Source organism: Hipposideros armiger, unplaced genomic scaffold (assembly GCF_001890085.2).
Source record: "Hipposideros armiger isolate ML-2016 unplaced genomic scaffold, ASM189008v1 scaffold_110, whole genome shotgun sequence".
Taxonomy (NCBI): Eukaryota; Metazoa; Chordata; class Mammalia; order Chiroptera; family Hipposideridae; genus Hipposideros; species Hipposideros armiger.
Window position 1 is genome coordinate 56,315 of NW_017731460.1, and position 26,228 is coordinate 82,542.

Genomic DNA, 26,228 nt, shown 5'->3' on the forward strand with positions numbered 1-26,228 from the left:
GGTCATAAAGAGATAAGACACTGTGTCTGACCTTGGGAAACTCACATCCAAAGTCCTCAGAGCAGGGACGACAGACATACATCTTGTGTATAGTATGCTGCAGATGGAGATCATCCTGTATGGGTTAAGCAAGGTGCCGAGGGAGGGCACAGGCAGGAGAAGTGGTTCTAGCTGCAGAGGATCAGGAAGGACTGGGAAGACGCAGTGTTTGGAAGGACTGAGAGAGAAGGAGGAGGGTGGAATGGTATTCCAGCCTGAAGGAACATCTTGCAGAAAAGCCTGGAGGCACCACTGTGCATAGCACGTTCCAGAGAAGCCGGGATCCCAACTTGGAGGACTGGAGTCGATGATAGGAGCTAAAAATGAGGTTCTGTTCTTATTAATTATACATAATTAGTAATAATAATAATAGCAAGCATGGTCCTGAGTGCTTTACGTAACTGACTTGTTTTCTGCTCACAACAACCCAGGAGGTAGGTGCTATCTTTATGCAGTTTATAGGGGAGGAAATGGTACCAGAGGTTAAGGGGTGTCCACTTGGTGACAAAGCCAGACAGTGGCTATGTGAGATTATAAACTAAAGCCGGTACTTTTAACCACTGGGCTGCGCTGCCACTTGTGAGGAGGCCTTGAATGCTAGGCCAAAAGCATCACACTGCTCTGGGAGCAATGGGGAGCTATGGCAGGTTCCTGATCCAACCTGCGTTTTAGGACATGCCCAACCTGCCTACTCCAGGGTCTGACATTCCTGGGTCTCTCCTCAATATGCAAAAAGAAAAATCTCTCTTTCAGCCAATTTAAATCATTCCCTCCCTACCTACCCCCACGTTCCCTGCCCCTTCTCAATACACAGGTAACAAGTCAGCAGGCAGCATGGGCTTAGAACAAGGAGGCCTGGGCTAATGCCCCAGCTCCACAACCTCTCTTCCCTGGGCCTCATTTTCCTCACCTGTTAAATGGAAGGATGACAGTAAGTCCAGCCCTGCCCATTACAAGTCTGTGAGAAAACTCAGATGAGGTAATGCAGGAGGTATTCTATCAAACAACACAACAAGTACTAACAGAGGTATCATCATTATCACTGGGGCACTAAGGACTCCCTAGAGACTCTTTCCCTTCCCTGAGGAAGCTCCAGGTTTTCTGACCTTCTTGCTGGGTTCCCTTTCCACCTGGAAAGCCACATAAGGCCCTCCTCGGACACATCAACTGTGCAAAAGGCATATGCTCTGGAAGTCTAGTAATCATTCACTCATACATTTATTGAGCATCTGCTAAGTGCCAGGCCCCATGCAGCACGCGGTAGCCTCCTGGCTGCTCAGAGATCTCACCATGCATTTCACACCTCCAAGCCCTTGCTCACACTGTGTCGTCAGCCTTCCCACTTCTCCATTCCTCTTCGGAGCCTTCCCTTAATCTGGGACTTCAGGTTTTCTTTTGTTTCCACAGCTTGTTGCTGGTACCCATGCAAGTAAGTATATAGATAGATTGCAGTTAATTTTTTTCAAGCCTTTACTGTCAGCTGGCTGAGTGCGTTTCTCTTGTATGGGACAGAGCACTTCTTAACTGCTAGCTTTAATCAGATGTGGGTAGAGATTAGACCTTAGTCCCTAGAGCTGTAATCTTCACCAATTCCACAGGGTGGCAGCAAAACCCTCCAGTCACAGCCCTTCTCCCAGGAGAACAGAGCTTCCAGGCTGGGATCCTTGGTCGTAGGCTCCTTCTGGTCCAGAGGCCAGGCCAGGAGCAGAGGTCCTTTCAAGCTTGCTTACTACTTTATTCTGCCCCCCACCCTCCTCTTTGGGTAACTTTGTTCTGCCCACCCGTTTCTCTGCCTATAACAATGGGATATTTCGAACATTTCAACTACACACTTCACTTATTATGAACTGAGTCCTCTCAGCAAGTTTTGTTTTTTGTTTTTTTTAAAGAAATTTTATTGGGGAACAGTGTGTTTTTCCAGGACCCATCAGCTCCAAGTCAAGTAGTTGTCTTCAATCTAGTTGTGGAGGGCGCAGCTCTTTGGCCCATATGAAAATTGAACTGGCCACCTTGGTGTTATGAGCCTGTGCTCTAACCACCTGAGCCAAACAGCTGCCTCTCAGCAAGTGTTTTTAAATGATAGCTTTATCAAGATGTAACTCACAGACCATACAATTCATTCATTAAAGTATGCGATTCAATAGCTTTTAGTCTATTCACAGAGTTGTGTAACCATCACCACAATTTTAGAACATTTCTTTCCAAAGAAACCCTGTACCTATCAGGATTCACTCTTCATTTCCTCCCAATCCCCAGCCCCCAATCCTAGACAACCACTAATCTCCTTCAGATTTGCCTATTCTGGACATTTCACTTAAATGGATTTATACAATATATGGTCCTTTGGGACTGGCCTTTTTCACTTAGCATAATGTTTTCAAAGTTCATCCATCTTACTATTAAATAATATCCTATTGTATGGATGCACCACATTTCGCTTCTTCATTCATCAGCTGATGGATATTTATTTATTTATTTTTCAGCTGAGCCATCCTGCCACCTGTTGGCAGCTCAGTGGCAGCTCAGCTCGGGCTGTGAATCGAACTGGCGACCCTGTTGCTCAGAGCTTGCACTCTTGAGCGAGCTCTTAACCAACTGAGCCACTCGGCGGGTCTGAGCTGATGGACATTTAGATTGTTTTCACTTTTTATCCATTATGGACAATGCAGCTATGAATACTGGTGTACAAGTTTTTGTGTAAACATATGTTTTTATTTTTCTTGAATATACACCAGGAATGGAACTGCTGGGTCATATAGTGACTATATGCTCAGCCTTTTGAGGAACTGACAGACTGTTTTGCACAGCAGTTGTGCCATTTTTCATTCAGTGTATGAGGGTTCCAATTTCTCCACATCCTCAAGAACACTTGAAAAACAAACAAAAAACAAAACAAAACCAAAAAAAGAGAATAAATTAATAAGTAACAACAACAACAAAAAAGAACACTCGATATTATCTGACTTTTTGATAGTAGCCATCCTTCCTAGAGGGAGTGAAGTGATATCTCATTGTGTTTTTTTTCTTTTTTTCATGTGCTTATTGGCCATTTGTGTATCTTCTTTGAAGAAATGTCTATTCAGATCCTTTCCCCTTTTTTAAATTGGATTACTTGTCATTTTATTATTGAGTTGTTATTATTATTGAGTTATAAGAGTTCTTTACATAGTCATACAAGTCCCTTATCAGAGACATGATTGGCAATTATTTTCTCCCATTTTGTGGTTGTCTTTGAATTTCCTTGATGGTGTCATTTAAGGCACAGAAGTTTTTAATTTTGATGGTGTTTATTTTTTCTTTTGTTGATTGTGATTTGGGGATCATATCAAAGAACTTACTTAAGCCAGAGCCAGGCCAGGCTGTGGGCATTTTGGAGTGACGGCCAGGACCAGACCCTGCATCATGGTAGCAGTGGGCACATGGCACTGGGTGACCAACAGGCCATCTGTGTGCTTGGGAGCTCCCCTTCCAGGTCAGCCTACTCCTCCCTCAGTCCCCATCTCAGCCTCTGCTCTCCCACCTACCTCTCTGCCTCAGGTGGCTCCCTAGGGCCCAGGAAGGAACAGAACTCCTAAATCAGTCCTTAGAATTCCTCTCTGTGAGCGGGGCATGGGTTTAAATGTCCCCCTCCCTGACTCTGGCCTGAATCTAGAGTTTAGGACCATACCTCCCATCCTTGGTTGCTCCCACTCCTCCATGTCCTTTTTCCAACCCAGGTTCCCCCCTGACCTGCCCCACCCCCAGCCTCCAGGTAATAGCCCACCTGCTCTCCATGTTCACCCCCCGCCCCATTCCTGTCCCTCTCTCCTCCTTCTGGTATCTGACTGTGGCCTGGCTGGGTTGAGTAGAAGGGGCCCAGGTAGGGTGTGTCTGTCCTGGGTTCCAGCCCTCTAGCTTCCCTGTGACCTTGAGCAACTCCTACCCCTCAGTTGCCTCATCTGTTTCATGAGGGGTTCGCGGTCCCCTTTAGTGCTGTCATTCTGATGTCTACCACCTTGGGCAGGTGGGGATCTCAGGCTTGCACCAGCTCCCCTTGGCCCCCTCACCCCTCACTGCTTGAGCAGAGGGAGTAGGCAGCAGAGAAGCCCTATTCCAGGTGTTCACAGGGGCCTGGTCCCGCTCCCTGTGGCCTCAGGACTGGACCCCCAGGCTGATCTTCACTAATAGTCAGGATGAGAGCACTCGCTGTCCTCCTGCAGCCCCAGCAGCAGCCCCTCAGGCTGTGTCCTCGCCCCCTCCCATCACACCCAGGGCCACTGTGGGGAGCTTTCCCTGCTCCCCCAGCCTCCCAGCTGACATTTGTTCACCTGACCCTCCGAAGTGGTCCTGTGGTAAAACATGCCCACTCTTTTTTTGACTATTTCCATCAAAAAGGCGGAATCTAATTTCCTCCCCTGGAATATGACCCCCATGGTGGCTTGCTAATGGCTAGAACATGGTGGAAGTGACACTGTGTTCTAGCCATTAGATGTCTAGATGTCCAGGGCTAGGTTCAAAACGATGATGCAGTTTTCACCTGGCTCTCTTTCAGGATGCTTGTCCGTGCATCTCAGCCACCATGGTGTGCAGAATCCCAGGCCACATTGAGGTGCTGGGGTCAGCAGCCAGCATCAGCCACCAGATATGTGAGCCAGGAGCCGGTTTTCAGATGACTCCAGCCCCAGGCTTCAAGCTGTCCTGCTGGGCCCTGCCCACGCTGCAGAGTTGTTAGCAAAATAAATGTTAGGATAAACTGCTAAGTTGTGGGGTGATTCATTAGAGCAGCAGCTACTTGGAGCAGGTTGCAAGCCCTGGCTGCGGCTTTCTGCCCAAAGATTGTGTGTGTGTGTGTGTGTGTGTGTGTGCGCGCGCGCGCGCGCGCGCGTGCATGTGTTTGTGTATGTGTGTTTTGGGGGTGTGGTATTCAGTCTGAGGCCTCTGCACTATTTGAGATCTCAGGACCCAAACTCAGTTTTGTTTTGTTTTTTATTTTTTTTTATTGGAGAATTGGGGGGATGGGAACAGTGCTGGGGAATCGGGGGGAAGGGAACAGACAAGTTGCCGTCGTCCTGTTCTTCAGTCTAGTTGTGGAGGACGTAGCCTCACTGGCCCAAGTTGGCACCATCATTGCACTCTTCCCGGGCGAGGCAGATCAGTCACCGGCTTCTGGATGGCCGCTCACTGCGGCTGCTGGCCGCTCACGCTGGCTGCCGGCTACACATGGTAGCCCATGGCAACCCACTGCAGCAGGGGCTGCAGTCTACGCTGTCGCTGGCGACTCATGGCAGTCCAGCTCCAGGTCGAGCTGCTGCTCAGCATCCCAGCTGTGGAGGGCAGTGTCACTGGCCCTCATATGTGGGATCCGAACCAGGGCCCTCTGGCATCCCAAGCCAGTTCTTAACCATCGCGCCACTCGGCAAGGCCCCCAAACTCAGTTTTGACACCTATTTCTGTAAACTCCCAATTGGAATCCTTCTTCTCTCTCTACCTTAGCAGGCTTTGTTTGAAGAGGCCCTGACTGTATTTGCATGTAATTTGTGTGCAGTTTGCATATATCTACATGGGTCATATTAAAGTGATTTCTAAATGTTTACCTGATGTCTCCCTGGGGGAGATGTTAGCATCTTGGACTCTTGGAGGGGACAGGGGCACTGGAGGTTACCTAGTCTACTCTCCCACCCCTGCAGCATCTGTTTGAATAGTTGACAAACCTACCAACTCCCCAGGTGGCCCTTGGATGGCTGGAGTTGTTGAAGAGTTTCTGTGTTTGTCGAGTTCTCTGTAGAGAAAGGTGAGGTAGTCTGCCTACATTCGGGCTTACTTCTTTCCTCTGGAAAAATCAGAGCAAGTCAACCCTTTCCCTCCCAAGATGCAGGATAAGATACCATGGTGGCCTCAGGCTCTCTCAGTTCAGCATCCACAGCACTATCACCATTTCTGGCCTGACCTCGGCCACAGTCACCCCGGTAGGCCTCTTCCAGAAGTGCCAGACCAGGGGCTTTCAAACGTTCTTTCAGGAGCAGATTTTAAAATGAAATCTCATAAGAGTTTAACATATAAGACAGATAAAAGTGGAGTTGCTCTGGGTGAGGGTGGGGAGGGCGGGTAGAGCCCCCTGGAGAAGCTCCCTCATGTGCCTTGCCACAGCCAGGGAACCCAGCTTGCAAACCACTATCCTCGTTTGTTCCTCTCAGAAAGCTTTCTGGGTACAGAACCCAGCCCTCCAGACCTGCAGAGCGTTCTAGCAGTGAGCCCTGGCTTTCCCTTTCAGCAGCAGAGGGGACACTGACATTCTAAGCAGTTGCACTACAGTTGCCTCTCACCGAGCTTAAGGCCCTCTGAGACCCCCAGATCTTTGCCAGCACAGCCACCGTTAAGCCAAATCTCTCTTGGCCTAGCCTAAGCTTTGACAGCCTGAGACATCTGGCTTCAGGAGCCTGGACTGAAGAGAGGACAGAGAGGAATGGAGAGGACTGGCCAGGAGTTCCGATTTCATGCCTTTAGAAAGTCCCTCAGTCAGAGCCCCATTAGGATAGGGAGGAAAATAGTCCTTCCTTGTAGACAATGCATGAAAAGCACATGCCCAGAGCCTGGCTCAGTGCTGGTGGACTGTCAGTATACAGCCGAGAGGCTGGTCTAGGACTCCCTCCTGCCAGCTAAGGCAGCATTGAGCAGTGGTCGGAATGCAGACCTTGGAACCAGGTGGCCTGGCCTGGATGCAAACTCTGACCTTGCCATAACTGGCTTATCCTTTCTGTAAATTGGAGATGATGATAACTAAAATTATCTACCTTCCAGGGAGGCTGTGAGGACCCAGGAAGCCTCCCTACCATGGAGAAGGCTTAGCATGCATAGTGCCTGTAAGTGGTGCATAGCGGTCTGCAGTTATCATTCTGGGCTCTGACCCTGTGAGGGAGTGGCCTGGGCCACCACTGGCTACCTTTATCCCAGCGCTGTCACCCCTGACCCCAGGACCTGACACAGCCACCAAAACACTTGAGGTTCACTTTGGCAACAAGGACTTTTATTCAGTCAAAATGAGTACAGTGTGACAAAAGTGAGGCCAAGTCAGGCCAGGTGGTCCCCCATCCCCTCCTCCCCCCAGACCCACCCTTCCCACAGGAGAAGGGGTTCCAGGATGAAAGGGGAGTGCAGAGAAGCCACTGCGGGGACAGAGGGGGCACTGTCTGGGAGCTGTCAGGAGCCCTCAGCACAGGCCCAGCATTTGGGAGAAGGGGCAGGCTGCCCTTCCAAGTCCACACGGACACGACTCCAGTCTCCTAGGAAAACATCACGAAGTCTACCTTCTTCAGCTAATTAAAGTTCAGGGTTGGGAGGGGGGTCCCTAGAGGGCTGGGGGTCAGGGACTTTATAGTCTAATCTCACACTTAAGGAATATACTTATCTTTTTTGCCTTTAAAAAAAAAGTTTTCTTCTTGCTATTTAAAAAAATGTTTCTGAGTGTAACCAAAAATATGTTTCCTTGGTTTTCTTTTTTCTTAACTATTTCACAGAAAAGAAAAACAAGAAGTCACAAGAACATAAAAATCCTTAAACACACCTTGTATAAAAATAGCTTCCGGCCACATCTGCTGACAGTGCTTCCTACTTAACCTACTGTGGGTTAAGCTGGCTGTGTCCCATGGGACAGAGGGCAGGGGCGCTTCTGCTGGGGACCCCCCCCTCCCCCATGCACACACCCGTCACACACACACACACACACACACACACACACACACACACACACACACACACACAGTACATTCCAGGGACCAGCCTGCTCCAGGGCTCTGTGTCTGGGCGGGACAGGAGACAGGCTGCAGGGTGACATGCCACCCTCCCAAGGCCCAGGCAGAGAGAGAGGGTCATCCGGATCCCAGTCAAGCATGAGTTGGCAGAGAGGGTCAAAATGGAACTGGACAGACGGGACAAGACAGAGCACTGGCAGCGGGCTGGGAGGTGGCCAGTTTGGCCAGTTTGGAGTAACAATTTATGCTTCAAGGAGCAAAATTTCCTCTCATTTTTGGCTTTTTTTCACATTTTCTTTGACCAATTCCATCTTTATTTCTGTAGGTCCTGAGAGACCTACCCTTGGTGACTTTTCCTCTGGTCTCCTCTCTGCGGGGAGACACAAGGGCTGCGGGCAGGAGGAGGAGCCAGCAGGGGAGGGTCCAGTGATAACAACACAGGCCCAAGAGCCAGTGAGCCTTGAGGTAGATGGTTTCTTTCACACCTGGAAATGGGGAAGTACTTTTTTTTTTTCTTTTTTTCTTTTTAAATTCTGGACAACAATGTGGGGAGAGAGGGGGGGTGCCCATAAAGGGGCTTGAGGTAGGAGTGCATTTGGGGCTCTGTGGGGGCGGGGGACTGAGGCCATGCCCCACTCCCCCAAGGACATTCATTCCGGCTGAGGTAGGTACTGAGAACCAAAACAGCAAAAATCCATCCTGAGAAAACAAGGTCAGTGGAGGGTGACAGTGTCAGGGGCCCAGCCACAGCAGGGGCATATTTTTGGAGTCTAATTCACCTTCCTGTCTCTTCTCTCTTTTTTTTCTTCATTTTAAGGTTTTCGTTGGTTTTTGTTTGTTTGTTTGTTTAAGAAAAACAGTTCAGTTCCAAGTCATGTGGGTACCAAATAGATGCATTAGGTACCAAGTAAGGGGGCATTAGCCCAAGAGAGGGACTCCTGCAGGAACCCCTCCAGGTCCTTGGGTTTCCCTGCCGAAGCTGCTTTAGGTCTTGACAACCTGAAGGGCAGTCAGGACTGAAATGCTGGGAAGCCCCCATCTGTATCCACATGACAGGAGAAATCTTGCCTTTGACCTGAGAATGGGGGGGGGCTTGCTCCTCTCCAGAGCCTGCCAGACACTGGCTATTGTCCCGAGAGAGCTGGCTGGGCAGCTGGTGCTGTGGAAGGCTAGGTAGCCTGCCCTTCACCTAGATGGCTGGGGCCTGCATCCGGGAGCGGCAGGACAGCCACGGGGCTCGCACAGGGGGCTTTGGCCTCCGATGTCCTCTCCTCCAGAAGGCCGAACCCCTGAAGAGGCAGCATGGAGAGCTGGGTCTCCTCACACAGAGCGGGGGCCGCAGGATCCTGCAGGGGAATGGGCCAGTCACACACGGGTCAGCATGAGGGCAAGAGGTTCACGGGTCCCCCAGCCAGAGGGTCAGGGTCTAGATCCAACCCCACTCAGGGCTTAGGGTCTTAGACCTCCATGCCTGACTCAGGCAGAGAGATGCACCAACCATGTTTTGTGTTTGGAGAAGACCTAGCACTTGGCAAAGGCTGATAACCATGGCTTACGGCCAAGGTGAAGAACGGGCAGGATCAGGAGGTGGTCAGAGCCTGAAGGAAGAGGGTTGCTCAAGGTGGGGGCACTCACCGTGGCTCTGGGGTTAGGTCTGGGGTCTGGCTGGCCAGCTGCCCCGGCCGGAGGGAACAGCTGCTCCAGCTCCTTCATGTCTATACATTTCTCGTCTCGGCCCAGTTGGCCCCGCTCTCCCTGTCCAGCCCCATTCAGGGCCAGGACTCCAGGCTCTCTCTGGCTCCGGGGCCCCTGAGGAGGGGACAGCTGGTTTTCTACATCCTTACAGAAGAGGACCCTAAAGGGGTGAACCAAGAGTTAGGGGGAGGAATGTGGGAGGGAGTGAGAACAAAAGAATAGAGACAGTAAGTCCAAACTCTCCTCTCCCCTGCAGCCCCCCCTTCTCCAGGCCTTCCTACCCCATGTCAGCACCCCTCCTCCCCGGCCCAGCACCCACCTGCCCTTTTGGCCGAACAGGAGGAACAGGACACAGAAGATGATGCAGGTGACCCCGATGTGGATGCCAATGATGATGCCTGTGGTGGATGTCTGGTTGGTGGCTTCCTCCTTCCGGCAGTCACATGGTGGGCTCAGGGCTGAGGGGGCAGGTTGGGAGCTGTAGCTCTTCCGGTCTGAATACCTCCAGATACCCAACCTTTGGGGGCTCCTTTTCCCTCAGCTACTCCCACCCCCAAGTCCACAGACACTTTGTCCTTGCCTATGGGCCCCCCACCCAAATGTTTTAGTTCTTTTTACCAGTTATTGAGCACTATGTGCCAGATACTGGAAATAACACTATACATCTTCAACACAGCTCTGTAAAGCAGGGATTATCTCTCTTTTAGAGAAGAGAAAACTGCGGCTTAGAGAGGTTAAGTAACTTGCCCAAGGTCACACAGCTAGAATATTGCACAGCCAAACTCCAAACTCAAATGTAAGCCTGTGTTCTGAAGGGCTGCATGCACCCTCCTCCCTCCTGCCTTCCCTGGGTCGCTGCTCCCCTCCTTCCTCAGGCCCTCGCCCGATTTCCTGAGTGCTCGTCTTGAGCCCCACATTCTATCCCCAACCCTCACCTGTCCTCTCAGATGCTCCCCTCAAAGACACAAAGCGGGCTGTGGCGTTGCCATCCCCATGTTGGTTGTAGGCGAGCAGCTTCACCTCATACATTGTAGTGGGGTCTGGGGGAAAGACAGGGCTGCTAAGTGACCATCGAGCCTCCCCCACCGCCGCACCCCAGGTGGCTCTGTCCCCGCTGGGAAACAGAGGTGACTCCTGCACACCACCTGCTGGCCTCAGGCACTGCACCCCTGCCCAGCTCCCCCAGTCTGGGCTCTATCCGCCTCACCGAGCTGGCTGAGGTTGTAGGAGGAGACAGTTCCAGGCAGCAGGATAGGGCCAGTGAAGGAGGCCTTGCTTGCTGGGCGGTAAAACAGCTTGAAGCCACCCTCGTGCTGGGCCAGCCGGGGCCAGGGCTCCCACAGCAGCTGCAGGGTGGAGCTGCCGAGCACCCGCACTGACAATAGGGGTGGGGCGGGGGCTGTGGGCAGAGGAGGCCAAGAGGTGAGGGATTTTTCCACCTGCTACCTGTGACCCAGACCCCCAAGTGTGTGACAGCTCTCTGGCCTCTGACCCTAGGTTGCTCAAATAGCATCTTTATATGAATTAGAAGAGGACACCCCTTCCTCCAGATAGACCCAGCCCCACTCAGCCTCAGAGCCAGGTACCCTGTGCAGTGCACAACCTGAACAAGTGTGCATGGCGGTTCTGCTCTAATGCCCTGCGTGTCTGCGGTTTTGTACTCCACACCCGGGTCTCACCTTCGCCTAGGGTGCTGGCCAGCGTGGGCGCAGAGGCAGAGCTGGCTCCCCGTGGTGTGTAGGCCTTGATGTAGAAGCTGTAGGCAGTGGAGGGCTCGAGGTCGCTCACCAGGTGCCGAAAGGTGCTCTTGCTGACTGCCTCCTGATACTCCAGCTCCGGTGGGTCTGGGGAGGCGAAGGGTAGGGCAAGGGAGTGTAAGGGGCATGAGGGAGTCCTGCCGGCATCGGTGAAATGAGGGCAGCCAGAGTGCTGGGGGGGGGGGGGATGGGAGAGATGGAAGGTGTTGGGTCAGGACATGCAGGATTGAAAGGGATGAGAAACAATGAATAAAAAGAAGGGGTGCAGAGCCAGCCTTGCCCACTTGGCCCCCACGTACCAGCAGCCTTCCTGATGTGCAGGACATAGCCGATTATCTCCTTGGTGTTGACCAGGGGCTCGTTCCAGGACACGCGGACCTCCGTGGATGATACGGAGACTGCCCGCACATTGAGGGGGGGCCCGGGCAGCCCCTCAGCCCACAGCACAGTCAGCCTGGCACTGGCCTGTGAGGAGCCAGCACTGTTCTCGGCCACACATTGGTAGATGGCCTCATCTTCAGGGCCGATTCCAGAAATGGTCAGGGTGCTACAAGGGGAGGGAGAGCCTCAGGTCCCCTCCTCCTCCCAGAGAACCCCTGCAGGCTGGCCACATCTCCCCACTGGAGAGGTGGAGAAATTGAGCTCCTCCAAAAAACAAATGACTCCTCTGAGGTCTCCCAGCAGGTTAGTGGCAAACCTGAGACTCAAACCCAAGACTCTAGACTCCCAACTCGGCGGTCTTCCCTGGAGGAAGGTGCAAAGCCTGCCTGGGCCACTCACTGCAGGCCCAACCCCCAGCACATGCCACACACATGCCTGTTGTTATTCTTGAGCCTGACGTGGCCTCCTGGCCCCAGCACCTGTCCATTCTTCAGCCACGTGACGTGAGGGGGCGGCTCACCCTGGGCTTGGCAGGTGAACATGGCTGTTGTCCCAGCTGGCCTGGAAATGGACTGGGGGTGCTGGACAAACTCTGCGGGGGCTGGGTGGGGACAGAGAAGCACGAGGAGCAGTGAGGGTCAGGTGCAGAGGGACGAGGCAGCTGTGAATGAAGGGACGAGGAAAGGGGGAGAGGGAACGGGGACTGGGGTCTGCTAGAGACAGGGTGGGCTCCCAACACACACCCCTTGGGAAATCCTCCAGGTGTGGTCCAGGCTCCTGGGGATGGTGGCAGGCCTCACCTCTATCCCCTCAGAGGCAGACCCAAGAGAGGACTCCATTTTAATGACTAAAAGACTGACATTTGTATCCGAAAGCAATCAAGCTGAGCTCCCTGTTCAGGAAATTGTTAAATAAATAAATGTGCTAATAGGTTTGGCTGCACCTCCAAGGCGGTAAGGTGGTAATGACGGGGAGATGGATGAGCCCTCTGTGCCAGCCCCCCCTGGCCCCTACATTTAATTCTGCTCTCCTCCAATCCCAGGCCTCAAGCCTCCATTAACACCTGAGAAATGAAATGCTCCGTCACTTTCATTTGGACAGATTAACAGCACATGGAATGCTAAACAAACGGGCATTTAAGTCCCTAATACTCCTCTCTCCCACCCATCCCGTACCCAGCTTTCTGGGAGGGCACAACCACAAACCACCCCTGAGAACGGGAATCCAAGTCCACTCCACAGGAACAGTTGAGCCCCGGGGCAGGAGGATGGACAGAACGACCTGGTCCACTGCCAGGGCCCTGCACGTTGAGGAGGTGGAGGCCAGCTCTGTGCGGGAGGTGGGAGCTGGGGTGTGAGTGTGAAAATGAGAAACATGCTGAGAGTGTGCAGGCAGGTGTGAGCGTGGAAGTGCCACACGTGTGAATGGGAATAGCATGTGGTGCGAAGGACACACGTGAGCGACACAGGGTGGGAAACCAGCTGAGAATATCAAGTGGAAATGACTAGGGGGTGCGTGTTGGCGCCTGCAAGTGGCACACCGGGACCCATGACCGAGAACGTCCTCCCATTCCCCACACACGCATTCCTGGGGGAGAGAAGACTTGCCCCTTTGGCCTGGGGACCTGGGGAGGGGCAGGGACAGGATTAGGGCAAGTATAGGAAACTGGGTGAGTCCGGGGTCCTGGGCTTGGACAAGAGATGTTGATGAGACAAGGAACAGGGCAGAAGGAGGGGGCCGTGTGCAAGCCCCTTCCCCTCCTCTCCTGGGGGTGGGGAGGTACATACCTTGCACTACCAGCCGGCCCTGTGCTGTTCTTCTCACCCGGGTGCCAGGCCTGTTTGCCGCACAAACATAGATACCCGAGTGCTGGACAGTCACATCTGAGATGATGAGGTTCCCGGTGCCCAGCACCTGGATGCCCTCCACCCCAATGGGGCGACCATCTGGGTGGGAAGGAGAGAGGAGGTGAAGGAGGGTCAGGAAGATGAGTGTAGAAGAGGAGGAAGTGCAGGAACATTCCAGGCTGTTTGCAGATCCAGCGATATTCCAGGGGGCCCCATCTTCGACTCAGCACCTTCCCTCCCAAACATCACTGTGGAGGTGGCAGGAGCAGCACAGAAAACCCTCTTCCAACAGTAGAGATCTGGGTCTAAATTCTAGCATTGTCACTGACTCATTGGTGACCTCCAAGTCCCTTCCTCTCAGTTTCTGAATCAGGAGAGTAAGGGGTTTGAATTAAATGGAAGTTTCCAAGCCCCGTTTGTCTCTCTTGAAAAAAATTTTATGGTCAAATATCCATTCCACTCCTGGACTTTTCTATAAAGTCCATTAATATAAAGCCTCTGAGAAGTCCTGCAGCAAAAGGACCTGGTTAACTCTGTTTCCCAAACTTGTTAGATAGACCAACAAGCCATTCTTTGCCCCTACAGATCACGCTTTGGGAAATGCTGGACCAGATGGTCTTTGCAGTGCCTATGGGCTCCTCTTAATGGTGAGGCCACTCTTTTCAGCCTCTCCCAGGGATCAGGCCCTCCCCACCACCCCAGGATCAGATTAGCACAGTCAGAATGCAAGGAGACAGCTCCCCATTCAGCCCCTGAAGTGGTGAAATCTACTCCATTATCCGGCCTGCTGCCCCCTCCTTCCCGATCACTCAGCTGCTACAATGTGGAGCAGTCTCCTAGTGAATGCCCACCCCACCCCGTCCCTCAAGACTCTCCTTCCCCCAGTGACCTTTCTGCTCAGACAATGTGGGCCCATCTGCACCCTTTCATTTCTCTCCTTCAGCTGCCTAGGGATTTAGGCTGGGGATTTAGGGGGCCAGGCTAGAGACTGCAGGGCCCAGAATGAGGGTGTGACAACCGGTTGAGATTTTGAGGTGTCTGCTATTGCATAGCTGGGGTGTACGGCCAGGGTGCAATGGATAGAGATGAACGGGAGGGGAAAGGGACTGGGGTGCTGATTGCTGCAGAGGGGTTCTAAAGGGCCCAGTGCTGAGGGTGAGGGGAGCAGGGAGGAGGGGCTTGCTCAGGAGAGGTAACCCAGGGAGCTAAGCCATCAGCACAGAGGGAGGGAGAATGCAGTGGGCAGGCGGACTTCCCTGGTACTGCCAAAGAGAGGGAACTTACCCTCTCCCCAGGCCTCGGAGAAGAGACCAGACCCCCACAGAGAACAAACAGGATTCAAAGTCTCCCCAGAGCTGGGTGATGAGACAGGCCCTCCCTGGAGGTGGGACAGGGGTGGGAGAGGCAAGCGCTTTGGGATGAGGCTCACCCAGGCGGCTCCAAGACACAATAGGGCGCGGGTTGCCCGTGGCGACACACTCCAGCACTGCGGTCTGGTGAACAGTCAGGGTGAGGTTCTCAGGCCCCACGAGGATCATCGGCTCCTTGTAGGCCCCGGAGCCCGAGCCTGGGAAGAAGATGCCACGTTTCTTCACTTCAGCTGGGACCCTTCCTACCTCCTCACTCCACCCACAACCCAGGACATAGGGGGCGGAAAACAAGCTCCAGCCCAGAAAACAGGTCCTGTGGCCAGAGAGGAGATGCCAGGAGCCTCAGGACTTTGCTCACTCCCATCCCTCTGCTCCTGGCTCTGCAGAGCCTCTAGCAACAGAAGAGCCCCCAGGATAAGCAGAGGCTGGGCTTCCCCAGGTAGAACTGGGCCAGGGGGTGGGCCTTGGATTCCTTCTGAACCCTCACCTTGAGGAGCACAGAGCTTTGGGCTTAGAGGGTGCTCTGTATGCCCTTGATTGACAAGTCTCCAGGGGCCAGCTGAAGGGGGACTGATTTGAGGGTGGGGAGAAGTCATGGGGTCTCCTGGGGGAAGAACTAGGCAGGGAAAAAGACCCTTACCCGACACAGTGAGCCTGGCCCCGTGGCTGACACGGACACTGGCAATGTTTGAGGCCACGCAATGGAAGATGCCACTGTCCTCAGCCCGAAGTCCTGTGATCTGCAGGACCCCCTTGGGCAGCAATGTGTACCTGTTGGGGAAGAGTGAACACAGTTGAACACCAGCACAGCCACTGGCACCATCGGTCACAGGGACACTGAGCATCATCACAGACACATACTGGGACTCTCAGAGGTAGACACACCTACAATTCCAGCCTTGACAACAATCATACATAGTCCTTCTCACAGATACATCCACGAGCATCAACTCTGGGCCCAGTCAGCCCCAGGGACACTCAGTCTCAACACAGTTGCAGAAACCCCACCCTAGAGGCTGCAGGGAGTCCTTCTTCAAGGCCCAGACCCTGGGCCCACTTCTCCGTCCTCCCTCCAGCGTTCCCACACATGGCTCACCTCTCATTGTCTGTGTCAATGGGGACTCTGTTCTTCTCCCATGTGATTAGGGGTTTGGGAAGACCATGGATTTGGCACTGGAAGCGGGCCACGCCCCCCTCCTCACCCACAGTGGCCTGGGGATGCACGTGGAAGTCCGACATGGCTGGTGGAAGAAAGGGAGATGTGTGTGGGAGAGGAAGCCTGCTGAGGTGCAGAGGGGAGGTGGAGGGGGGGTCACAGGCCAGTGTTCTAGAACCCTGGCGCTCACCCTACCAACAGGCAGGGGTTTTCCTGGATCTGGCAAACACAGGGCATCAGCTTGGGGACACATCTGCACTTACCCTGCCTCCCGCCATGGGAAACATTTCCCCCGAACGGGGTGCACAGGCTGGGCTGGGACACTTAGAGAAAGGTCTGGAAAAATTCTTGGGTGACAAACCTCTAACCAGGAAGTCTTGAGCTGCTGGCCCACAAAGGCCAGAAAGCACTGCTCCCGAGTCCCACTGCCTATTTTTTCAACTGCTTTCAGATTTATTTTTATAAGCTCCCCCTTAGCAAGGCCTAAGTATTATGCTGCATGTTTTACAGAATAGGAAACTGAGGCCCAGAGAGGGGAAGCAGTTAGTCCATTGTTGCCCAGCGGGACACCTATGTTTAGACCCTGGTTACCAGTGCCCAATGGCATTCTTTGCCCTTCTTCATTATTCCCCACCCTCAGTTCTTCTGCAGCTTCTAGATGCACCCCAAGAGGGTGGTATATCCATCCAAGGTGACAAGTCTCTCAGAAGACTGTCAGACCTACCAATCTACATTTCAATGCGTCATAAATATTCAGGGACCCCTCTCCACCTTTTGGGATCAGAACTAACGCTTGAACCCTGGACTGCAGAGGTCTGTGTAGAGGGGCTGTGGAGCATTACCCCCCCCCCATTTTAGGCTGGTTAAGTATTCCTGCCCATCCTCATTCCCACCCATCCCCAAACCCTGCCTTGTGAAGCCCAGGGAAGGGGCCCCTCCCACTCAGGTTCCCAGCTTCAGCACCAGGGCTGTGATTTCATTAAAATCCACTTTGCTTCAAGTGCGGGAAGGCAGCTCACCATCTGTCCAGGCAGGCAGCCCCTCCCCTCCGGCACTCCATCAACTGGGACAGTCAACCCCTTCCAGAAGGATCCCTCCCCCCACAGCAGCAGAGACGGTGGAGCTGGTCCTGGCTTCTGCTCCCAGCTCCCTGGTGTGGGTGGGCACACCCTGTCTCAGGCCCCCCCCGCAATCTCCCGACTTGTTCTGGACTCCAGAGCAGCCCCGAAAGGCCAGTCTTTGTGCCCTTCTTCCCAGAGTCTCTGGGGGCTGACTCTTTTGTGGCTCGTTCTCCATCTAATTTGCATGTGGTTCATTAAATATAAACATGCATAAAAATCCCCCGCCCTGCCTCCTCCTCTTTCAGGGCCTCCTGGGAGCACGGCTGATGGGTGTGATCATCTCCTCACACATGTGTGTGGGTCTGTATTTGCCCAGAAGACGTGGCCGTCCCAGTGTATGCGGTCTGTGTCCACGGCTGGATGAGAATGGGGGTTTGCATCTCTTGGCTCCTGTGTGATTCTGGTACTGTGTAGGTCATCAATCACACGTGTCCCCATGTAGGTACAGCCTTTACAAACAGTACCCCCAGGCCTTTAGAGAAGGTGGGGGCAAGTGTCCCAGCTGGTGTCCCCATCCGGCTTGCGAGAGGATTCCCCAGGGAACACCGTGAGGTCAGCCTGTGTAGTCTCAGGCCAAAGGCTGTGTTTGGCCAAGGGTCTGCAGGTCAACCCGGGGGCTTGGGGGAGGGGGCAGAGGCACTGCCTACTGGCTTCTCTGCCTTTCAACCTCCAGGAGGGTAGGGCTGGAAGTGGGCCTGGGGAGTGGAGAGGGCACCCAGGCTCCTGCATGGCTGTCTGTGCCCCTCCGGGGTCTGCCCATTCAGGAGCTGGGGAGCTGCTGGCCCCCTCCTCACTCCAGCTGGAGAGGAGCTCGCAGCCCCCCAGGGACCTGGGGCGGGGACTAATGGCTCTGCTGACTACAGATGCCTCCTCATTAAGGAACCGACTCCTTTTGTGTGTTTCTAGCCCCCATTCTGGGCTCCCTAGAGGAGCCTAGAGCTAGGAAATGGCCTGAGCAGAGATACAAGGGAAAGGGCTGCTTCTTTATCAGGGCACTGGGGATGGAGAAAGTCTGGCCTCTACCATCTAGTTCCTCCTCCCTCCAAACCAAACAACGCAGTAGCATGGGCTGAATGTGACGCTGGCGAGGAATGCTCGGGCAGGACAAGGTCGTATGTATGGAGCCAGTCTGATCCTCTTCACAGGGACAGCAGGACTCCTAAGGGTTCCCTGGGGCCCCTTGGATACAGCTGAGCCCCTCCCCGCTCAGGGCTCCACATTTCCATCGGAGCAGCAGCACTTTGCTGTACTTCTCTATCAGCTTTACTTAATTGCAATTCTGCCAAACATTTCATTTGAAGGGTAGCTTTGCCTTCAAAAGTGCTTGAAAACCACTCATCTAAAGCCAACCCCTTCATTTTATAGAGGAGAAACTGAGGCCCAGGCCCAGTGGGTGGCTCTATCCACCTCAAATCGGACGTTCTATGCCTCAGGCCCCCTGCAGGGTGTCCCTTAGTTCTCTGGCAGGTTTGTGTCTCTCCAAGGGCCAGTAACTCCAGGGTAGACTGCAGGTTGGACTGGTGTCTTCTCACTGGTTGGGAGTTGGCGCCTATTAATCCTCCTTTTTCACTGCAGGGGGGATTAAGAGCCCCAGAGGATGGTTCCTCAACCCCACTCCTCAGAGACCAGCTGGCTACACAGGTGTGATCCAGGGGAGGTAGGTACAATAGGAGGGTGTGGTCTTCTTTATTAGAAACTCCTTCTTCACACTCCTACCCAACCCCTTGCTCAGGCCTGCATATCCCTGAGATGCCCCGGGGATTGCCATGAGAGCCCGGGCAGGCTGTGTCGAAGTGCCAGTCCTCTCATCGTAAACGAAGAGGTAAACAGGTACTCTTCAGGGCCCTTCCAGCTCTGATTCCCGCTGCCTTCATAAACAGGCCCTTATCCATCCTCAGCTTAGCTGGGGTCACTTATTATAGAATCTTCTACTACTCCTAGTTCACAGGTGACAGCATTTTTACTGTAAGAAGTCAGGGGAGAAAGCTTCTCAGGGCCACTTAGGCCTCCTCCAATCTCTCAGGGTGGGACATTTTCCCACAAATCTGTTTTTGCCCTGACTTGTGCTAGCGGGGCACAGAGCCAGGGGGAAGCTGTGCCTCAGCGTGTCTCTCTGGGGAGAGGGTTTTGGACAAGCATGGGGATGTGAGGCTGAGGGCCAGGCCTCCGAGCACCCTGAGCCCTGAACAAATCATCCTGGAGGTCACACTGTGTGGTTGATAACAGTGCATACAGGCTACAGACTCTACTTGTGGCCAATGCTTGTGGTATTGTGTCTGTGGCTGGTGGGCACGAAGGTGCTGTGCCTTGTGGCTATTGATGCTTTATACTCTTGCTGACACCTTGGCCAGGTAGGGATAGTTTTGGGTCCCTCACTTCAAGCTGGGTGATGGGAGGGGGTAAAGGGCAGTTGGGAGGCCCTTCCAGTGTGAGGGCCAGAGAGTGACAGGGTGGACAAAGGCCCGCTTGGGGAAGAAAGGAAGAAGAAAGCACCTTTGTCCCCAAGCAATCTGGGAAGGAACCTCCCAGGCCCTCTCTGCCCCCACCATGGATGTAGCCAGGCCATGGGGAAAGACAAGGGCAGAGAGTGAGCCCAGCAATCCACTGGGCTGGAAGGGAGCAGAAACAGGAAGGAAATGGCTCCTGGACACCCCTATAAATCACCCCGAGGGGAGGGGTCTCCTGAGAGCAAGATCTAGAGCAGCTCAGGGAGGGGAGGGGAGGCTTTCCTCCTGGTCCAGGACCTCTGGCAAGGTCAGGCCTGGATCTGATTAGACAGGCTCCAGGGGGACGCCGGGGGGCAGTGAAAGGTCAAGGCAGAGTGCTGGGAAGGAAGCTGGCAGCCTCCCCCAAGCCCAGCCTCCCACCCTTTGAGTACAGCCAGGCTCCTACCTGGTATGTGACAACAAAACCATCAGTGGGTATGTTGGGGTGGAGAGTTCAAAACAGCCTTTGCAAAAGCCAGTGCACTGAGGGTCTGAGGCACCCACAGCCTCCACTCACACAGCCATTCAAGAGGAACGACGATAAACTACAGAATCTTTGGACGGCCATCAAGGCCAGTCCACTCCTTGCATCCATCCTGCCAAGGACCAGGGACACGTAGACTCCTGGATGCCCAGCCCCTTCTCAGACAGTTTGAGTGATTGTCAAGTTTTTTCCTATACGAGAGACATGCCTGAATCCCATATGCTTCTACCCAGTGCCCCCCACTTCCCCCTCTAGAAACACATTTTCCAATATAATAGCCAGCTATTAAGCACTTGATATATGGCCAGTCCAAATTGCGATGGGCTTTAAGTGTAAAATACACAATGGATCTCAAAGACTTAGTATAAAATAAAAAGACACTAAACATTAGGGAAAATCAAATCAAAGCCATAACGAGATGCCACCTCACATCCATTAGGATGGCTACTATCACAAAAACAAAAGGAAAGCAAAAAATACCAAAAGATAGCAAGCACTGGCAAGCATGTAGAGAACCTAGAACCCTTGTATACTGTTGGTGGGAATGTAAAATGGTGTAGCCACTATAGAAAACAGTATGGCAGTTCATAAATAAAGAAATAAAGAAAGAAAGAATCACCACATAACCCAGCAATTCCACTTCTGGGTATATACCCAAAAGAATTAAAAGCAGGATCTCAAAGAGATCTGTACACCCATATTCATAGCAAAATTATTCACATTAGCTAAAGCATGGAAGCAACCCAAGTGTCCATCAATGAATGAATGGATAAACAAAATGCGGTCTATACATACAATGGAATATTATTCAGCCTTAAGAAGGAAGAAAATTCTGACACATGCTACAAGATGAATGATCTTTGAGGACAGTATGTTAAGTAAAATAAGCCAGTCACAAAAAGACAAATACTGTGTAATTTCACTTAAATGAGGTACCTAGAGTAGTCAAATTCATAGAGACACAAAGTCTAATATAGTTGCTAGGGGCTAGAAGAGAGGAAAATAGGGAGTTATTATTTAACTGTTCTAGAGATGGATGGTGGTGATGGTTTGCATGATATGAATGTACTTAAAGCCACTGAACTGTATACTTAAAAATGGTTAAGATTGTAAATTTTATATTATGTGTATTTTACCAGAATAAAGAATTGGAAAACCTAATAATTGTAATTGATAAATTAATAATTTAAACATATTGATTACAAATAAAAATGATAATATTAAAAAATTTAAAGATAGTCCAAAAGTGTAAAACTATTATTAATAATTTTAAAATAATGATTACATGTTGGAATAATATTTTGGATATATTAAGTAAAATTTATTCTTAAAATTAACTTCACCTGTTTTTTTCTTAAATTTTTTTTGTAAATTTGACTACTAGAAAATTTAAAATTACCTATGGTGGCTCACATTATGTTTCCACTGAACAGTATTGCTCTAGAAGACGCAAATAATTTTGTTCTTTACATAAGTTCCCTTCAAATAGTTGAGGTCTGGGTTGTTTCCTCAGAAACATCTTCTGAGGTAAAACACCCTTAAATCCTTCATCCATTTGTGATGTGAAATGATGTTCAGACACCTTGAGCCTGGAGACCCTCCTCTAGCCAATTTCCGACACAGCTAAGCATGTGTGGGTAAGGCCCTCTTATAATGTGGCATCTAGAAGTGGCCAGAGCCTCTTGGGGATAAGCCCATAGGACCTTATATCACCGGAGGATTTTGAACAGATTTTAGCCATCAGCTATGGTGAGCATCCCTGTGAGGTACAATATGGTAGCCACTAGCCACATGTAGCCATTTAAATTAAAATTAAATACAATTTTAAAATTTAGTTTCTCTGACTCACTAGTCACATTTCAAGTGCTCAAGAGCCACAGGTGGCTACTGGCTACATTATGGAAGAGCACCAATAGTATATTTCCAATATCATAGAAAATTCTATTGGACAGTGCTGGTCCAGACCCACGGCAGGGCCTTAGACCTCCAGCTGCCTTCTCTCTTGCTGCCCCACCAGAGAGCCCACCTTTCCTCTCCACCTTTATCACTAGCCTAGCCTTAACCCTGCTGGCTCCCTTCCCTCCTGGCCACATGGACTCAGGGACCTCTGACAAGGCCCACATTTGATCACATCCTGGGGCTATCACACTGCATGGCAGAAAAGGCCTCAGGTGACAAGATTTATGCTCCTAGTAGGGAAACACTTGCTGAGAGCTTTTTGAGGTAGTGAGTGGTACAGTGAAGAGGTTAACAGTGAAAAGGTTAACAGTACAGGCTCTGGAATCATGGAAAACTGGGTTCAAAACTCAACATCACTACTACTAGCTATATGACCTTGGGCAAGTTAATCTCTCAGGAATCTCTATTTTCTCACTTATAAAATAGGGATGATAATAGGTCATGTTGCCAGAGCTGCAGCATTAGGGGGATTCAATGAGATATATTTGTCAAGTGTTTAGCCCAGTCCTTCACAAATATTAAATACATGCTAGCTATTGTTGAGGGAAAAATAGTAGGAGCTTGAGATAAAAGGGAGATGAGAGGTTACAGAAGGTCACGGCTGGGGGTTGGGGGGAGAGAGGGTGGCGGCTATCTTCTCCAAGGGGGCAGCCATCTTTTCTCAGAAAAGCTGAGGCTCACACAGTTAGCAGTGGAGCCTCAGGCCCCCTGGAGATGTGAATAAAAGTCAGAATTTGCAAGACCTGAATAGTGAGGGGGGTCAGTAGGGGCAGCGGTGGGGGAGAGGACAGCTGGGTATAAACCAGAGCTTGGCTTCTTCTATCTCACCTCTGCCTGGGGGCTTCACAGAGGCCCCGATAGGCGAGCTGTCAGTTGGAAGAGGCCATTGGGTAATTGAGGCCTTGATTTCTCTAGTAAAATGTTTATGAAGCCCATAAACTCATGCCTTTATTGGCCAGGCTCATTCCGGGGGATAGATGTGGCTCTCCAAGGTGTAGTTAAAGCACCTGCTGAACTCAGGCACCCGATGGCTACGCTTGCCTCCACCCAGACCCACCAGGCAGAGCCACTAATAGGGTGCAGCTTGGGCAGAGTGGCCCCTAGAGAGCAAGGAGGCCAGCCAAGGCCCACCTCACACGCTCTTTAAACTCCTCAAAGCATTGTAAATGTCCTATCTCTAAACATCTGTGGGACGGAGGGAGGTAAGGGCAGGGAGCCCTGAGTCCTGGGGAGGCTGGTGACTTTCCCATAATCCCCCGTAGGGTACTGGTCTTGTCATCAGGGTTCTCTGGTTCAGGCTCACCCTCCCCAACACTCTGTCCCTATCTCCCCATTGTCTGTGTCCTTACCGTGCCCTGACTTTGGCTCTATAAGGGAAAAAAACCCACATTGATTGGCTGTGGTCATTTGAGGAAGGAAAAGTGTGAACTGAGAAGACCTGTATTTACTTCCCTGGGCTTCTAAGGCGGAAGACTGAGAGCTGAAGTAAGGTTCTGAGTCCAGAGTATGTTTCAAGGAGGTAGGGAGGGGTGTGTGTAGGATTTGGGTGTTGGATGGATGTGGGTGGACGGTTTCTAGCACTTACAAACAGCCGCAGAGGACTGTGATAGCTCAGAGGCCCTGCTCAGTTTCGATGGGGGTGATTGATTCATCTGGGCCTTTGCTTGGTGACCCTGCTCTGAGAAGCCTCTGGATTTCTTTGTCTGCCTCCTCAGCCTCCTCAAGCCCCTCACCCCCTGCCTTGGGCCCCTGAACCCCAGCCCCTCTCTGCCACTCTCCCACTCTACCACCAGCTCACCACTCCCCTGGCCTCAAATCTAACACAAAAGGCAACTTTGTCTTTCAAGTCAGCAGCCATAAATCCATGTCTCTCCCCTCCCTCCCAGCAGCCATCTCTGACAAATGGGGGCCTGAATGGGGGAGAGGTGGGAGGCCATGGGGGGCTGGCCTAGGCTTGGGAAAGTCCCTATATCTAGCTGTTGGTCCACTATGGGACTGGTGAGCATCGCATCTTTATGGCCCAATCTTTGATGCCAACGGTCTATAAGGCGCAATGCATGGCTGCAGGGGAGGCAATCTGGGGCTCTCTGCAGCCCCTAGGCTGGGCTTTTACAACCCAAGGAGAATAAAACCTCTCAAAGCCCTCCTTTTAATTACTCAGCCCATAATTTGGAGGCTCCAGTTCTTCCTCCAGATCAGGCCATGTGCTCCTCCCCCCTGCACCCTCCAGCTGAGGTGGAGGGGAGTATGTGCTGTGGGACTTAAGCATGAGTGCCTGCCTTAAGTGACAAATTGGATGTGCCATTAGGTGGGTGTGCCCCACTGCTTTCAGTGCTGGCCTCTTACAAGTACACCAACCTACCCCGCAGCTAGGTTTGCAAAAGCAGTCTAAATTTCAAATATTTTGTCCTGTTTTCATCCCACAATATCAGGCAATGAGTCAGAGCATGTGTCCTGGTTTTTTATTTGGGAAATACAGTCTACTTACACAGCAGACTCACTGAGTCGACTCTAACCATTCATTCGACAGATACTTATTGACTGCTAACGTGTCATAGAGAATGTTCTGGCATCCAGGAACAAGCTCCCTCCATCCCACAGGCCCTGTTCTTAGATGTTCCCACCCAAGCTCCTAAGAAAGTCAGAAATGAAAGCACCACAGTAATACCATACCACAGTAATATGGCCCTGAAAAACAGAGAGCTGCAGAAGCCACAGACGGTCAAAGGCTAGATATTATTTAGTGCGTATAATTCTGTGAAGTAGGGATTACTAGCTCTTTGGAGGCTCAGAGAGGTTAAATAAGGTGCCCAAGGTCACACAGCCAGTTTATGGTGTTAAGGCAGGCATTTAAACTTAGAGTGCTCTAACTCCAAATCCAGGGTTTTTCCCCTGCACAATAGCTTCCCTGGGGAGCGGGGGAAGACACATATTCAAATGCTGCTCAAACATCACTGATGATACCTGAGGACATTCATACTGAAAAACACAGAGATACATAACATCCTAGACCCTTATAAGCACCATGCCTACTCACATTCAGACACCCATGACACAGCAGGTTTCACTTTAATTTAACTCCCCCAGGGTTTGGGGTTGATTTCATAGAGTGTAACTAATGCAGATAAGCACCACGATAAGGTGGTGTTATCACCCCACTAATGGCCACTGAGCCACACATGTTTCCTAAGTTCTATTAACACAGGTAAATAAACAGCCAAGGCGCTTCCCTGAGCATTTCCAACTGGGCAATCCAGGAAGTCCGAGCTGCAGGACTACCCCTGTCCCCTGTTGGGGCATTATAAAGTAGAAGACAAATTTGCTTTCCTGCTTTTGGGGGCTCTGGATAAAGCATTGTGACATGCCAGTGGCCTCCATGGGGTGAGTTGGGGGCAAGGGGAGGGGGAAGTGCTAGGGTTGAGATTGATTCAGTCTTTTACTAACTAGATACGTGATCTTTTTTAATTGAGGTGTAATTGGCATTCATTGTATTCGTTTCAGGTGTACAACCTAATGATTCCATACTTGTATATATTGAGAAATAATCACAAATGTCTAGTTAACATCCATCACCAGTACACAGTTACCAAACTGTTTTTTCTTGTGATGAGAATTTTTAAGATCTACTCTCTTAGCAATACATAATGAAGTATTGTTAACTATAGTCGTCATGCTGTACATTATATCCGTAGGACTTATTTATTTTATAAGTGGGAGTTTGTACCTTTTGACCCACTTTACTCATTCACACTCCCTTCCCCCGCTTCGCACCTTTGGCAATTACCAATCTGTTCTCTGTATCTATGAGCTTGTTGTGTGTTGTTGTTTTTTTTAGATTTCACATATAAGTGAACAGTGTTTGTCTTTCTCTGTCTGACTTCTTTCACTTAGCATAATACTCTTGAAGTCATTCATGTTGTTGCAAATCTGGATGTGTGATTTTGATAAAGCCAAGGCCCCTCTCTGGGCCTTTGTTTCCTCCTCTGTAAAATGGGGGAGTTGGGTAGGAAAAGTTATAAAGTCTCATCCAGCTGCAGCCTTTGAGGCACATCTGCTTCTAAGCACCAGCCAAGGGTGCAGGGTCAGGGGCTGGGAGTCGACCTGGGAATCACTCTCCGCCTTACACTTGAAAATGTCCAGGCCCAGCAGAGCCCTTCTCTACAGACTGCATGTCTCCGCCCGTGTCAGAGTCACCAATCTTCCTTA

The 26,228-nt window shown here is 51.5% G+C and overlaps 1 protein-coding gene across 1 annotated transcript in view; it reads right to left on the bottom strand.

Moving 5' to 3' along the window:
• Positions 1–8,028: 8,028 nt before the first annotated feature.
• The window catches only part of IGDCC3 (immunoglobulin superfamily DCC subclass member 3), a 38,481-nt gene continuing 20,281 nt past the window's right edge, over positions 8,029–26,228 (bottom strand). Inside the window, exons 3-14 of the mRNA XM_019647267.1 lie at positions 15,913–16,057; positions 15,457–15,587; positions 14,876–15,013; positions 13,387–13,545; positions 12,035–12,200; positions 11,518–11,765; positions 11,141–11,305; positions 10,669–10,860; positions 10,397–10,501; positions 9,781–9,919; positions 9,402–9,621; positions 8,029–9,112 (exon numbers count right to left, since the gene is read on the bottom strand). Coding sequence (XP_019502812.1) covers positions 8,936–9,112; positions 9,402–9,621; positions 9,781–9,919; positions 10,397–10,501; positions 10,669–10,860; positions 11,141–11,305; positions 11,518–11,765; positions 12,035–12,200; positions 13,387–13,545; positions 14,876–15,013; positions 15,457–15,587; positions 15,913–16,057 — 1,985 coding nt within the window. The 3' untranslated portion in view covers positions 8,029–8,935. The remainder of the gene's footprint in view (positions 9,113–9,401; positions 9,622–9,780; positions 9,920–10,396; positions 10,502–10,668; positions 10,861–11,140; positions 11,306–11,517; positions 11,766–12,034; positions 12,201–13,386; positions 13,546–14,875; positions 15,014–15,456; positions 15,588–15,912; positions 16,058–26,228) is intronic.